At 38.1% G+C, this 15,719-nt stretch overlaps 1 protein-coding gene across 1 annotated transcript in view; it reads left to right on the top strand.

Annotated features, from left to right (window-relative positions):
- The window catches only part of GRID1 (glutamate ionotropic receptor delta type subunit 1), a 559,243-nt gene that overhangs the window by 489,886 nt on the left and 53,638 nt on the right, over positions 1–15,719 (top strand). The window contains exons 9-12 of the mRNA XM_067299797.1: positions 5,761–5,862; positions 7,411–7,608; positions 9,689–10,013; positions 11,415–11,553. Coding sequence (XP_067155898.1) covers positions 5,761–5,862; positions 7,411–7,608; positions 9,689–10,013; positions 11,415–11,553 — 764 coding nt within the window. The remainder of the gene's footprint in view (positions 1–5,760; positions 5,863–7,410; positions 7,609–9,688; positions 10,014–11,414; positions 11,554–15,719) is intronic.

The raw sequence follows: 15,719 nt of genomic DNA, 5'->3' as shown, positions 1-15,719 counted from the left end.
CAGTGGCTGCTGAGATAGACTACTTTTTTAAATAATTGCTTATTATCCTCACTACTGCTGACATGTTGTTAACAGTTTTTCTCAGATGTCTTTTATGATTGGATTTTATGTTTTTCTAACCCAATATCTAAGAGTTGCTTTACTGTCTCTTTTCTGAGTTTGGGCACTCAGGGTTCCTCACCTACTGTGATACTTTTCTACCTAGAGATCACAAAAGCTGACTCAAGAATTTACCTCTTGCTCCCTTCCCAGTAAGTCCCATTAATGCATAACAAGTGAAAACTGTGGGCTCAATTCAATTGCCTGAATTTATGCATGACGTGATATAAAATGCCTTTTGGCTTTAGAGTATCCTGCCCTCCAGCTCCTGGTCCAGGACGCGAGTCTTCTATAGATTTTTTGTTATATCTGCTGGTCCCATGTCCCAGCCCCTAAGGCACCTCAGGTGGCACACAGGGCTATATTTAGACTACTGAATCGAACCTTCTGTTTCTGCACTACTTCCAGGTGGCATACCAAAGCTTATTGTCCTCATGATTATATTATGTTTCATAGGTCAAATATGCCTGTTATCCACCTCTCTTTTCCTTGTTGCAGAACTTGCCATAGACTGATTATACTTGTCCAAATATATTGACATTCCAATTATAAGAATTCCAATCCCACTGTGGATGTTTGGAAGCAGGCTGCATCTTTAATACAAATGAATGCAGAATGTCAGAATAGAATAAACCTCTAGGAAAAGATCCCTTGAAGGTCTTTCACTGCAAGCAAGGTAGGGTTATGCTGGAACACAGACTACTAACTTAAATCAGTTCAGCTGGTGGTCTTGCCCAGTATCTTGTCTGTAGTAATGGCTTTAAGATCATGTTCCAGAGTAGAAATCTTAGAATGTTGCTACTAATCATGCTGCTGTTACAGAAAAAAATCATATCAGTCAGTGTTTGGATTTGCTTAGAAGCATGAAAATCAATACCTTTTTATGTTCCTAATCCTGTTTTATGTAATTATGGATTAACTATGCAAATGCATCATTCAGATTTTTTTTTTAATTTTGCTTAATTGTGATCCGTATTCAAATGAAAAGTTTTTGATGCCTTCAAAGCAACTCCAGGCATAACAAAAGGAAAGGCTGTTTCAGTGAGTCCTGATACTTCCTTATAAAAGGACGTACAATTCAATCTGTTGGTGAATCCTACCAACACCTTGCTGTGAATGATATTAAGTGATAGCAAATTCTCTAGATTATTGATATACTGCATTTAAAAAAGACTACTGGTATTACATTTAAATATTTGCTTTAGTATTTAAACAGAGTTCCTTTTACTCCTTTCTAAGGATTGTAACATAGGAATGTCCAATTTGCTCCACTTTATTTAATTTAGCTACTGTTTTATTTCATATTTTTCTCCTCTAAACCTTAATTTTCTTGAGCGGGAGGGGGTCAATTAGCATGTTTCTTTAAGATCCCCTTTTATAGTGTTAAACGTTTCAGTAAGTGTTTAGCCGTATGCTGCAAGACTGACAAAGAGAGTCAGCAGGCCCAACATGTAACATATGTGTACATGGTACAAGGACATCATATTTGCTATACATTACACTGACTTAAAGTTTAAAACATAAGCTGTCATCAAAATTAAATCCATTTCAGTTCAATTTTAATCTAAAAGCATTGCCAGATTGATTGTGAGTGGCATAGATTGATTTATTTGACTCTGTACACAGAACAGCTTTCACGTTCACAGGAAACGTCCTTTGGGTTGATAGAGGTATCCCTGTCTCATGTCAAAAGAACCAGCTGCCTCGCTCTCTCTGGCTCTTCATCACTCTGTCAGAAGTTCTCCAGGTTTCAAGGCAGGGGTTCCCAAATTTAATTTACTTGAATAGTATAATCTCAGCTCCAAAGAGTCACCAAACAAAAGTTTTCAGTTTTTGGTAAGGTAGAAGAAGTATGATTTGGATTGATCGTAACCCTTTCAAACATTACTATATGTCTGCTAAAATATTATCCTGTTTTATTACCTAAGGGAACCACGTTTTCCTTGAAAATTAGATCATATTTAAGATGATGTCATACATAAAATGGAGTTACATAGCAGTGGCATACATTATTTTGACAGTTATTACTCCATCATAAACTTAAATATTGTAGATATAAATATTCATTGTTGTGGTGTAAACATTAAATATTCACTTTTTATGCTAATGTCAGCTTTCAGCTATAATTACTATATGTTTGGGATAATTTTCATCCTCATTTGTTTGGGCCTGAGACAGACCCTTCATGTAGTCCAGTGCTGCCAGCATTCACAGGGGAGACAAATAAAAGTTCCTGATTCAAGGAATATGTAATTATGGTGCAACACGAACACACATGCTTTGTACATAAACAGGTGTGTAATAAATACATGGAGGTTCATGATGACCTCTCAGTGTGATCTCCCTTGAGGAACTGAATAGTTTGAGTAAAGTGTGGGGCAGCCAGGGGTCACATCAGTAACAAAGTCGTGAAACGCTTTTGTGGAATTTGGCTTCTGCCTTGCTGATGGGAGCTCAGAGACCCCAAAGTTGCACCGACCTCAAGTTTTCTCTGGAGGTCCTGATAGATTTCAGCATTTTTTGGGGGGAGGAAATCACAGCAGGTGACATAAGGCATCCCAGATGGAGAAGACATTCCCAGATTGGATAGCCATGTGATTGTTTCGCTTATGTAAGCATGTGTGTTTAGAGCCAGATATTGTTTGCAGAGGTTGCAGACTGCTAAAATTGTCACTTTCTGTTTCCAAGCTTTTTCTTATTATTCTGGTTGAAAAATGCAGTAAATATTGGTAAAGATCAGAAGCATGTCTTGAGCCAAAATTTTCCAAGAAATTACCTTTTTGTCTGGATTTCACGGCTGTTTCCTCTGGTTTGACTGTAGAGGATGATGGAGCATCTGTTTTATGGCTAGAACTATAGGATTGCCAGTAATATGGCTATTTCAGAAAGAGGAGCTAGGTAGGTTTAAGTTGAAAAGCTTTAATAAAGTAGCTTTTTTCGAAATCTGATCTCCCATAACCCCATAACTTGAGTATAAAAAAAACCACAGACTGCCATAAAAATATTTTTTCCAGAGACCACGATTTATGAAATATATCCTACAAGTGCTTATCCTGCAAGTAGTTGTTTGCCATAATCAGATTTAAAAGCCCTGTATCTCCCATCAGCTGATGATTGTTGTATAACCTTTGGCTTCAGAGTTCTGGTAGGAACCTGGCGCTTATTTCTGCAAAGAATGAAACTCTAACAGTCTTATCAAGTAACAGCAGCACTTGTTTTGTTTAACAGTGCTGGAAATTAGTTTCTCGCGCACTGATCTTGACAGGTCAGCTGTCACAAATTGGTGTACGTATCTGTAAATGCATCAGTCCTATAAACAAAACTCTGTCTGCAGGAAGTGGAAGTCAAAATTGGCACACTTCTGAACAAATGAAATGTCCTGAAGCACAAAGATTCAAAGGAAATATCCCTTCTGGAAAAGGTTTTCTGCATGTTCCATTTGTCAACCTTATCTGCATCATTTGCATTTTAGAGACTGAAAAAATTATGTCTCAATGCCGAATGCTATGGAGTTCAGTGCTGAAGTGAAATAGGCTCCCTTCTCCTCACACCTTGCCCTCCTACATATAAAGGGAATCTTTGTTTTTCTCCTTTTGAACAAAATTTTCAGCTGCTTTAAGGGATTCCTGTTGTTGACATGAAATGCAAAATGCAAGTTATTCAAAAGTTTAATGTCTTGATATGAAATCAAATAGAGTTGTTGAAGGGAAAAGGAGTGGGAGAAGGAAGTGAAATGTCAGTCCAGAGGTGACAAAGTAATAAACAGATGTGTTTCGTTTCCTATTTTCAAATAGATTTAATCATCTTCTGTAGCTAGCGCGAGCCATTCTGGCCAAAACTACGAATGTATCTTTATCATACACTTACTGGGAGAGCTGAAAGAAGCTTAGACAGTGTAACATTCTTCACTGCTTCCAGACAAAATATGTACCGCACACAGCTATTCAGTCTTTGACCTCTGTTGAACCATATTGATTTACGTCAGCCGAAGAATTGGTCAATTTTTTTTAGAAATGGCAAAACTTAAGAAAAATTTGGACGTATTCAGACCAAGTGACTGATTTTGAATTTAAAAAAATAACATGGCTGTATGTATCTACCTGATATTGCTGCAAACACGTTTATGTACAGAAGTTCATTTGCCACTCCGAACTGACCTCCCAGGGTGAGAGTTTTCAGTCTTCATATCTAGATAGCTTTGCTTTCAGGAGTGTCATTAGAAAGCTTAATACTACTCCGTCATTCTCCTCTTCTGTCCTCCAGGTCAGCTGAATAAAAACAGACGTAGCTTAATTCTGTCCTTACCTGTGTCTCAGCTTTGAAGATTTACAGTGACTATAGAATAATTTTCATCAGTTTTACATCTGTGATAGTTGTCATGTCTGAACATTCACTGATTTTTCCTGTTCCAGTTCCCTGTTTATTGGTTTAGTGAAACAAAATAAAAATAAAACCATGCAGATCTCTCCCATCGCATTTTATTTGTTGCTTTGACTTTCGAGACTTTAGGATGAAACTGAAGTCATAGAAGTAAATCATGTAGGACATTTAGCCATAGGCATTTTCAGTGAAATAAGTTATTTCCAAGAAGGTTTTGACTCGTTACATGGAAATTAGCTTCTGGCAGGAAGAAGCCACATTTCACAGATCTTAGACTATGTTTGTTTTCTAAGGGGCATGCTTTCAGCTAACATCACTGCCTCCACAGATGTAAGTGTAGTATTGGTGCTTAAGACTAGAGCTGGAAAAAAAAAAACAACAATTTTTACTCAATACTGTTTACTACTCTTCAGAAAAAATGACACCATGGATTCTGTTTGAAGGCAAAAGCCTTCAAACCTGCTGCTGCTGAAGAGCATATTCAGTTTGAATAATCGAGAGGTCGCTTGAAATTGACTTTTTGTTGAGCTTCCTTTCAGAAAATGTAGTAAAATTGATTTTGAAGTGATACATTTAATTGAAAAACAAAATATTTAGACATAATGTTTCATGGAGGTATTATGAAAATATATATCAGGCTGCAACTAGCAGGTGCATCTAGCATTGGCAGAGGTTATGAGATATTTGATCATCGGGAGCCTTGGAGCTTGAGAGGAAGAGCTGTTGTCGTTTTACTGATGAGGTAGAAGTAGGCCAAAGAGAGAGAAGATAGGATCTGAAAAAAGTCCGAGATAGAAGAGGAGACAGTTTGACACCATAGAATCTGTGTCAAGGATTTATAACTATCAGGAGCGGGAACGTTGTGCAGCTGGGGAAAAGGTTGGTCTTTGATATGCAGTAGGGAATGATTTGAAAAGTAGAAGGGGATCAGAGAGGGAAATATGGGATGGTGAGACCACAGATAATGCTGAGGACTGTCAAGCAGTATAAACTTACAAGAGAGAAAAGTCATATCAAAGTGATCTAACTGAAATAATATGACTAAGACTACAGATAATAGAGCAGTTATGTGACAGGCATTGATGAAAATTCATTCAGGCAAAGTACTTGTTTACGTCTGTCCTCTGAATCTCTCTGATTCTGTGTTTAAAAAAAAGCAAAAAACTTCTCATCTTCTCTATATAAATACTGGATTCAGTCAAGCTACTGTTAAATGTTTATGTAAATATTAAAGGATTTCTGCCTAACAGTCCTTCAGACGCACTGTGCTTTCTGTTCTAGTTGGCAACGTGGGACTCTGAAAAAGGACTGAACGGCAGCCTACAAGAACGACGTCTGGGCAGTGACTTACAAGGATTGACACTGAAAGTGGTGACTGTCTTGGTATGATCCTATTTGAGTTCAGGAAACAAAATGCTCAAAATAGAAAGGATATGACTGAATATTTTGGGTGCTTCCCTCAGTATTTTTCCCTATCATTTTCAATTCTGCATTTTTGCATGATCAGTTGCATAAGCAAGGAAGATAGATGATGGCCTTTTATTAGTTTATGTGAATCTGCAGACAGTCAGAGATGCAGAGCCTGTGTGTATTTGCTTATGCTTTTTTTCTGCATCAAAATTCATACTGGGCATCGAACCAGCACAAGGCACAAGTGGGACAAATTTCAGATACAGCACTCTCAGATATGCAGTTTCTAGTGTTTCATGGATTTTTAAGATCAGATGGGCCAATTATGATAATCTAATCTTGGCTCTTGTACACTGCAGGCTGTAAAATTTAATTGTTTCCTCCATCAAGCTCATAACTTTCAGTTAAGATAAACTGTGTCTTTTAGAAAGACACAGTCTTTCCAAAAAATCATTATGCTGTTGGGACTCCTGTCTGTTACTGTCCTGGGTGGTAACAGAGCTCCTGTCAGCTAAATGCTAAATTGGGAATAAATTAAATTTTGACTGCATTTCTGCCTGAATTATAGTATACTTTGCTGATTACAGGCTATAGTGTCTTTTGTGGTTTTTTTTCTCCCTCTTTGACTGGATCAAGGTTCAAATAGGAGGTGCTGTATGAGCTCATAAAGGCACTCCCCTCCTCCGCTCACCCCCAGGTTTTCTTTCCTCAGTCTGGTAACAAGTGAGGTTATGCCCTAGCTTAGATGGGAGGTGAGCAGAGCCAGTCTAAGAGAATGACAGTACCACTTTGTCTATGTGGCCAGTTACAGTGGCTGTGAAGCCAGCAGCCCTGGCTTTCCCTGACAGGATAGTAGGAATCCCACATCTGACAGAAAACATACCCCCAAATGCTGTTTGCTTCCAAAATGTACTTTTATAAAACACACCAAGAACCAGTTCCCCTGAGGACTATTCTTTCAATTTTCAAAATCATAAATAATCACAAAATGCAGCATTTTTAGCTCCTATTTCAGTAGGTATCCTGGAAAAAAGATTAATCATTGTCTGTAAAAGATGACTTTCTAAATCTCATATGCTCTGAGATGCACAGTAGTAATGTTCCTATCTAGGACTCACTTGCTTAACTTACATATCTGTATCCTAGACAGTTAGTTAGGACACTATGGTATGTGTCCATGCCCTCTTTATTGTCCATGAGAAGAGGCAGGTGTTTCCAGAGGGCAATTCAGCCTGCAGACAGTGGGAAGCTGCCATGGAGGGACTAATTGTCCTCTGGAGGGTCTGCCTCTTCTCATGAACTGTGGACCTGCCCTTCAGCTGCTGAAGCACTGGTGTCTGGTGCCGTTTGGGATGCCTGTGGTATCCTGCCTGGCTTACAGCTGTTGCTTCAGGAGGTTGCAACTGTCTCAGAAGTCTGCCCTAGGCTGTCCAGAGTTAACTCAGGAAACATCACTTTTACTAAGCAGACACACTGACGAACTTGTTTCAGGTATCAGCTTCGATATTGTTTTGTTCTCAGGAAGAACCTTTTGTGATGGTGGCGGAGAACATACTTGGGCAACCAAAACGATATAAAGGATTTTCCATTGATGTCCTGGATGCACTTGCCAAAAATCTGGGCTTCAAGTATGAGATATATCAAGCTCCTGATGGTAAATACGGACAGCAGCTCCAAAACAGCTCCTGGAATGGCATGATTGGAGAACTCATTAACAAGGTACACAGAGGAGAAGCTGCATGAAAAACAGACTCTTCAAACAGAGTAGGGCATCAAAGGTTTTTGAGAGAGCTGTTGAAATTCTCCCCTTCCTCTATTCCAAATTCCAAGAGACTGAATTAGGATCAAAGCTTCAATTCAAAAGACTTCTGAGCTGCACGTGATTTGAGTATGGTCTGAACTGTGCACTTTAAGACCCTCTATATAGGATAAGAACTACAGTCTGTTGTTCTATTTACTCCCAGTTGATATCAGCATAAATTATGAGTGCAAGTCTGTGTGTGTATAGCTGTCAGTATGAAAAGGGAGGGCATGTATGTGTGTTTGAGTGAATGAGTGCAGAACGCAGAGAAAGAAATAGGTGTTCTTCAGATTTTCCTTGCTATTATTACTATTTTTCATCATTACGTCTTTGCTACTTCATAGGTATGACTTTCTTTGGGTCACCTTCTTTGTGGCAATGCGTTTGATAATAATCAACTGTTTGACTCCAAAACAGGAAATGTGTCCCTTGTAATATGCTGTAAAGAAGTGTTTTGAAGAACCAGAATTTAAATTGATTTCAAGATTATTTATTCATTTAAAACAGAGAGGACCAGATTTTTTTACTTAATTACAGGCTTGTAAATCAGGAGTAAGTTAAGTGAACACCTTTGAAGTAAATGGGAGAGTCCATAACTTACAATCTCCAGGAGAGTGAAATTAGAATGTATTTTGTTCATGTTCTCAGTATCTGACATGGGACAAAAGTTAATCAAAGGAGGAGAATCAAAAGAATTAATATTTCATGTTGTTGCCCTTTATAGAAAAGGTTACTCTTCTGCAGTGGAGTTATTACTGAAAGTAAAAGCTTTCTCATTACCTAGTAAGCAGGCGTCTCAGTATCTGGTAAGTAGATGTTTAGGAAGAAATAAAAGCAATTAAAGCAATAGCAAACATGCATGTGGTAATGGGATATTCTCAGTTGGTGCTAGGAAATATAAAGAATATTCTACTTATTTTACCTTGATATAAGCTTTTTGAATTTCATTGATTTGAAAATCTAGTAAGAAATCCTGTGAAATTTCTTTGGAAATTGCTTTCTTTGAAGTAACAAAGTATTGATAATGGTATTTTTGCTACTAGTCTTTCTGCTGACTCCAAAGGTTTTCAAAGCAGACCTCATTCACCTAACACTGGTCCTGTTTTCCCAACAAAATGCAGAGATACAAAACAGAAATACATTTTTTAAGAGAACTGTTTTTATTAAGATAGAAAAATATTCAAAATCTAATTGCAGCTCTCCAAAAGATTTGAGAATCTTATTTAATAATCACAATTTTATCTTTCATTAAGTTTGCATACTCTTAAAGGACCTTCTCAGTGTAAAACCTACTCACTTTAAATGTTGAGGTCAAAGCAGTTTCCAGAGCTAAGTTGCCTTTGGTGCATTCCTCCAGTTATTAGTTTTTGCAAGCACATTATTCATTATGAAAAACAAATAAAATCTTCCCCCATTGGCATATGAAATCCTTTCATGAATACGGAAAGTTGGCAACCTGCCAAGTAGAGCTGCAAATACTAGCTCTACACAAGTTGCTACTGAATACACAAGCTAAATAAAGTTTGCATGGAAAAGGAATATGGATATTTTTTAAGTAATCTTGGAATAATAATAGAGTAAAAGAAGCATTGATACAACTATAATAAATATAAATGGTGTGTATTTCTTATTCCTTGCAATGCACCAGGTAAATATGGCTTGGAGTTTTAGGCACTCTTTGGAAAATGAGTGAGGCATGAAGGTTAGATAACTATACATATATATACACATATATAGAGTGTGACTCTTCCTGTTCTACAGTGCTTTCACAAGTTACATTTCAATATTCTGCTTAGAACCAGTTCAATAATTAATGTCTGAATGATGAAACTGTTTCTGATTTTATTTTAGTTCATCTAAACATGTTAGGCTACAGAAAGAAATGCATGGAACCACTTGCCTTAAAAAAAAAAAAAAAAAAAAAAAAGGTCCCCTTAAGGCTCACACTGGCGGAATTCATGAAAGGAAGAAATCTGACCTGTTGCATTTCTCTCACAGAGAGCTGACCTAGCAATCTCAGCCATCACAATAACACCAGAACGCGAGAGTGTTGTGGACTTCAGCAAGCGTTACATGGATTATTCAGTGGGGATCTTAATCAAAAAGCCCGAAGAAAAAATCAACATCTTCTCTCTCTTTGCTCCTTTTGACTTTGCGGTGTGGGCTTGCATTGCTGCAGCTATCCCTATAGTTGGCGTCTTGATATTTGTCTTGAACCGGATCCAGGCTGTCAGGGCTCAGAACTCTTCCCAGCCAAGCCCTTCGGCTTCCTCCACTCTTCACAGTGCCATTTGGGTGGTGTATGGCGCCTTTGTACAGCAAGGTACCTAGTCTCTTATAAAACCACATTCAGAAGTTTTCTGTCTTGGATAAAGCTGTTTAGGACATGCTAGGCTTGGCCAAAATGCTCTCAAAATGAAAGAGAAGCGAGGCTTATACAAGGAGGTAGTATGTTTTATTAACCTAGCAGATGAAAAGTGGTAAGGAGGAGGTAAGTTTTGGGGGTTATGATCTGTTTTTCTGTCTCTCAGCAAGTCTAGTAAAATAAAACTGCTTTCTACAAACATTTCTACCTTGTGAAAAAGATCACCTGATAGTTAAACTACAGAGCTACATTAGAGTACTTCTCTAACTCAAAAACCAGCACCTTTTCCAATAATTTAAGTTTAGTTTTATAAATGTACACATTTTTGAATTAATATTTCTTTGACCCAAATAGCAAAATGATTCATAGCCATGTAACTAAGTTTGCACTTCAGGTATCTGTAGACATAGGACTAAGCCTATTGAAATTCATGTGTGTCACAACCATTGCCAAAGTTATTTTTGTGTGTAATTTTTTGCAAAATCTGCCCATATAGTTTTCACCCCATAGCTGTAATACTAATAGTATTCTTTAAAGGCAGTTTAGCTGAATGCTAACATAAGGAGCATTTGTTAACTTTTTTCTACCTTTTTTGTTTATTGCACATTGTGGTTGCAAGCTTCTAAAGCTTCGTCTGGAAACTCCAAATTGCAATACTGCTAAAAAACTTGGCCCTTCATCTCACTTGAGGTGGCATCCCTAGTGGGTTTAAGTAAAATAAAGGTAAAATAAAATTACCGTAAACATACACTACAGTAACTAGTACCAGCTGTAAAGTTTGGTCTCTAACAAAGTCCAAGCATAACTGTGTTTGAAGCTTGCTCAAAAGAGAAATCTTAATGTTGTTTGAAATGTAGGAAAGTGTAACAAATAATGGCACTAATGCTACAGTATTTATAGATGTAAATACAGCACAGATAACACACAAACCATTGAACGGTTTTGTGTCTTTTTCAGAATTTAAAATATCCATTGAAACTGGAACATTAACTAAATTCTGAACACTGTAATGATTTAACTCCTGCACATTAGTACTGCTTTACCATTAAACTTTCTTTATTCAGAATATTATTGATGTTCTGAAAAATTGGTCCTGAATAATGATTGAGGGGAATTTTTTTCAAAGACATTTTTCTAGGACAGTATCCAGGGCAAGAGGTTGACTGGAGAAAATTTTTGTAAAATAGTAGTCTTAACAGAAGTAGTGCTTTGCTCACAGTGAAAAGGTAGTCTCTTCCTGAAGGCCGAAAGGGAAACGAAGAGGCAGAGGGGTTATTCCAACAAAGTTTAACACAGCAGGCCACGCAAGGGGTGATCAAATAGGGACATTCCTGAGACCTGTGTTTCCTCTACTTGCAGGGAGTGAATCTACTGTCAATTCTGTGGCTATGCGCATTGTAATGGGCAGCTGGTGGCTCTTCACCCTTATCGTGTGCTCATCCTACACAGCTAACTTAGCAGCTTTTCTCACTGTATCGAGGATGGATAATCCTATAAGGTAAGAGTCCCTTCTTAACAGGAAGCTGAAAACCTGGATTTCACAGAAATGTATTATCCATTTGAACACTCATTCTTGTGAGAAGGAGATAACTCTCTAATAAAATATTCTGCTTATTTTCAGTGACTGCTTTTCTCTTCTCCCCCACTCCTCCTTCACTCTTACAACCCCCAAACAGTTTTCACAGGTGAATGGAGGGGACAATGGCACTTTAATTGTGCGTTTTTCAGGGAGAGAGAGATATCTCTCATGTTTATTTGTATTTTGCTTAACTAGAGCTCTCACTGCTTCAACTACGTGCATTTCTTTGTTGAACATTGGAAGGAACTGCTGCCTCTAGGGAATTGTATAACATTTCACTTCTCACCTTCAATGTGTAATTTTATGTTCTCAATATTTTGATATGCCTTGTTGTTTATAGTATTATTTGCATGTAAGATAATACAGGATGTAAGATAATATAGGCAGTCTTTTAAAATACAAATGACCAGATTCAGTGGGATTATTTGCAGAAGAAGGTTCTGCTCAAAGAGGAAAAGGTAACCAAATTTGACTCCAGGATAATAGATGCAATATAGCAGTTGTTTTATTAAATTTATATATAACTCTCTACATTTGTGTTGACAATATCATGGTGATAAATTACAGCTCCTGTAACAAACCCAATTTATCTTGCACCTTTGACTTCTTTCACCTGCTGTCTGCTTACTAATCCATGTCCCATAAGAATACTTTTAATAAGCCCAGCCTCTGAGCAGCTCAAGAGAGCTACTGTTTGTTTGGTGTTCACATTATTTCCAGCTTAACTTTTCATTGCCTACTTGTCAGTAACATAATGCTTTGAATGGGTATGGTATAATAATAATAAACAAAAACAATTTTTTAAAATAAATTAGTTTGGCCAGTTTTTGACAGTAATAGAAATAAGAACTCCAAGTAATTTCTGGAAATAACATGAGAAACTCAACAGACTAAAACTACCTCAGAATATCTGCAAGGCCTGGCTTTGAGGCCTCATGCTATATTATCGGAATAAAGTTAAGCTCAATGAATACATTGGTGTTGAAACCTGAGTCAGAAATCATTATCTGGAAAGCTTGAATAATGACCTTCTCAACTATTTCTGAAAGTCCTAGTTCTTTCATGGTAGAAAAAATTGTCTGTTTGGTCTACCGAGCACCTTCCAAAACTCAGGTTCAGAGGAGGACAAAAGTGGCATGAAGTGCAGTGAAGAATCTACAAAAAGAGGTACAGATTCAAGAACTGAACTCTGGATTATTAGATGAGGCCTTTAAAGTGAGATATTAAAGCATCTGCAAGGGGGTTTGATTCTTGCTCTTATTAAATTGAAAGTATGTTACTAAGAATCTTGTTGGGAGGAAAGATATCTCAAGCTAATCATTTGGGGAAAGGATCTGTTTGGTGTTGTCTGGTGACTTCAGAACACAGTCTGCCTTCTAATTTTGAAGATGGCAATTGATGAATTGTAACTATAGACCTTTCTACACCTAATGGCAGTGCCACTTTCCAGGTTCCCAACATCACATTCCACTTGTACAAGGTGAGAATACAGGAGGCAGAAAGCACTCTAAAGTGATCTGCAAACACCAGTAAAGTAATTCAGGTGCCAAAACAGAAATGTCTAATGTCATTTAAATTGCCATAAGGTACACTGTCTGGGGTCTGGTTGGCCAAAAGGGCAGGAGTGTCTCATAGGTCCTGTCAGCCTCAGTGTGGTTGATTCATATTGTCTGGGGTGTCTAAAGTGGTCCTAGATGCTTTGGCATAGGCACCCAAATCATTCCCTAGGTAATTTGCCATAGCAGCTGTCAGAAAACTCTGTTTTGACAACCAGTTGGTATGACTGAGCTAGTTAAGGGATTGGCTTGTCTTGGCAGCTGTTTGACAAAGTTAGCAGAATCTTCCTTAGATTCTGCTACTGTAAGAGATGCTTCTTGTCTAAACCCTCCCATCAAAAGCTGCCAGTCCCTCAGGAAAGAGGAGATGGGTGTAAAGAAAGAGGTTATCCAGATCCTTTCTTGAGCCTTCTTACATTTCTAAGCTATGGTGAAGATGTTTTCATGTCCCCACTCTTTAGGAGAAACATCTTCTAAATTGTCGTAGAATCACATTTAGAGTGAGTATTTTTCCAAGAAAGTAAATTCTTGTCTTGCATGAAAGCGTCACACCCTGGTCTCTCAGCTTCCAGTCCTACTTGGTTTCAGTGTAGTATGATGAGGAGTGATGATTTTTGCCTTTCTAAATTTGCCACTGAGCTTGCCTACATTATATCTTTCATGGACCCAGAAGAAATACTTTTTTGAAATCCATTTTCCCACCCGAAGAGGCACAATGAGTTATAGCTGAAAATGTGCTCACCAGCTGAGAATTACCCAATCCATCTGTATATGCTTCCACTGTTAAGAAACCAACCCCCGTACTTTCAGTAATCTCTCCCTCCCTAAAAAAGTCCTCTGGTGTTCAGTATTGATGCTGCTAAATTGCCAGCAGGGGAGAAACTAGTATTATGGTGCTGCAGTAGTTGCAACATAGTTAAAGCTTTCATTACAAGCCTGATTTTCTTCCCAAGCTCCCTCTAAAATGCCTAATAAAAGTTGTTTCAGCTTCAAATTTGGCATGTGTGGTCTGTGACTAGCAGAATAGAAGTATGGGTGATTGAATAACTAGGTGTCAATCAACCTAGTAATACTTACCTCCACAATTTCACGGCAAAACAAGTGTATCATAGAAATTCTAAGTGATATTTATTAGAAGGTGCTTGGTGAGACATTCACTGAAGCAAAGTTGAGCTGTTGGAAGGCAAATTTTTAAAATTAGCATGTCAGATGAAAGCCTACTGTTGAAGGAATGGGGTTTTTTTAATTCTGGTATTGGCAATTCTTACAAGGTTTTTCCATCCTGCCATGAGTTTCAGGATCTCCCTGTGGTTCACACAAAGGTGAAACAGCCAGAGTAGGAGGCACGGCAGAGAGCAGCTTTGCTATGCTGGCTGTGTTTCTAAATTTCCTAAATTTAGAGACTTCCTAAATCCCCAAAGGGTTCTGCAGTGCTGTGCTATCGAGGTGCCTGGATCCCTTTTAAGAAACATGCCTGTTTCAGAAAGAACAAAAGTCTTTTCCTTGGACTTTCCAACCCTTCCTTTCCTTCCTCCTCCCAGATTCCCCGCTAGGGTAGTGTGCTGGGAAGCATCAGCGCACGGAGTCTGAGACGTGCATCAAAATCTTTGGCTTAAGGAGATCAAGAATAGCAGAAAAGTAGTGTGAACCTGCCCAGGCTAGCCTCCATTTTCCTGATGCTAGCGAGTGGTACTTCTGCATCCCTTTGCTTTTGTCGTGCTGCTTCTCTGAGGCTTCTGTGCAGACTGCTGCTCTTCTAAATTTTGTCTCTGCTTTGTGTGCACATTGCTCACCTCACAACGGGAAGCAGAGGGGAGAGGAAGGGAAGAAAGCTAATGAAGTGATCACCTCTTCAGGACTCCAAGATTTCTGCTTTGAGGGAGATTCACAAAAATGTCAATGCTCCCTTAAGCAGATTTCCAGATCAGACATTAGGAGAGGAGCAAGATGTTAAAGAGGTGGCAGGGGGTAACTTCTAACCTTGTAAATGAACAATTCTCAATTTTTGTTTTCAAATAAAAATCGGGCAAATGTTTAGAGCCTGTGACAGTCCCTAACAAACTTGTTTAAACCCAAATGATTTGCATTTGGTATTGCAACATTTGCCTTCAGAACTGTATGCAGATGAGAAGTCTTCTAATGGGTCAGTCTGCCAAATAAGATCTGAATTATTACATGAGACTTTGTGGGTTTTTTTGTCTATTACATTTTCAAACAGCCCTGGAATCTGCTGTCTGACCTTCCATTTGTAATTATGAGTTTAATTAGCAGTGACTTAACTTCCATCTTCATTTCTTGTTAACAAGCAGACTACACGCAGTTCAGTGGCTACATAGATATTCTGAAACTCAAGGTTAGGAGAGCTTGTCTGATAAGAAGTAAGAATCATGCAGAAAAAAAAATAGGATGTTAGAAAAGTAGGCTATTTGCAAATTCAGGTGAATTTAAGTTTTTATCAGATTAAACCTTATCTTTTGCAAATGCTGTGGATGTTTTAAAGGCATCTGTATACATGCACTCTGTAAATAC

Source organism: Apteryx mantelli, chromosome 7, assembly GCF_036417845.1.
Source record: "Apteryx mantelli isolate bAptMan1 chromosome 7, bAptMan1.hap1, whole genome shotgun sequence".
NCBI classification, from domain to species: domain Eukaryota; kingdom Metazoa; phylum Chordata; class Aves; order Apterygiformes; family Apterygidae; genus Apteryx; species Apteryx mantelli.
This window is presented reverse-complemented; position numbering and strand designations above follow the sequence as displayed.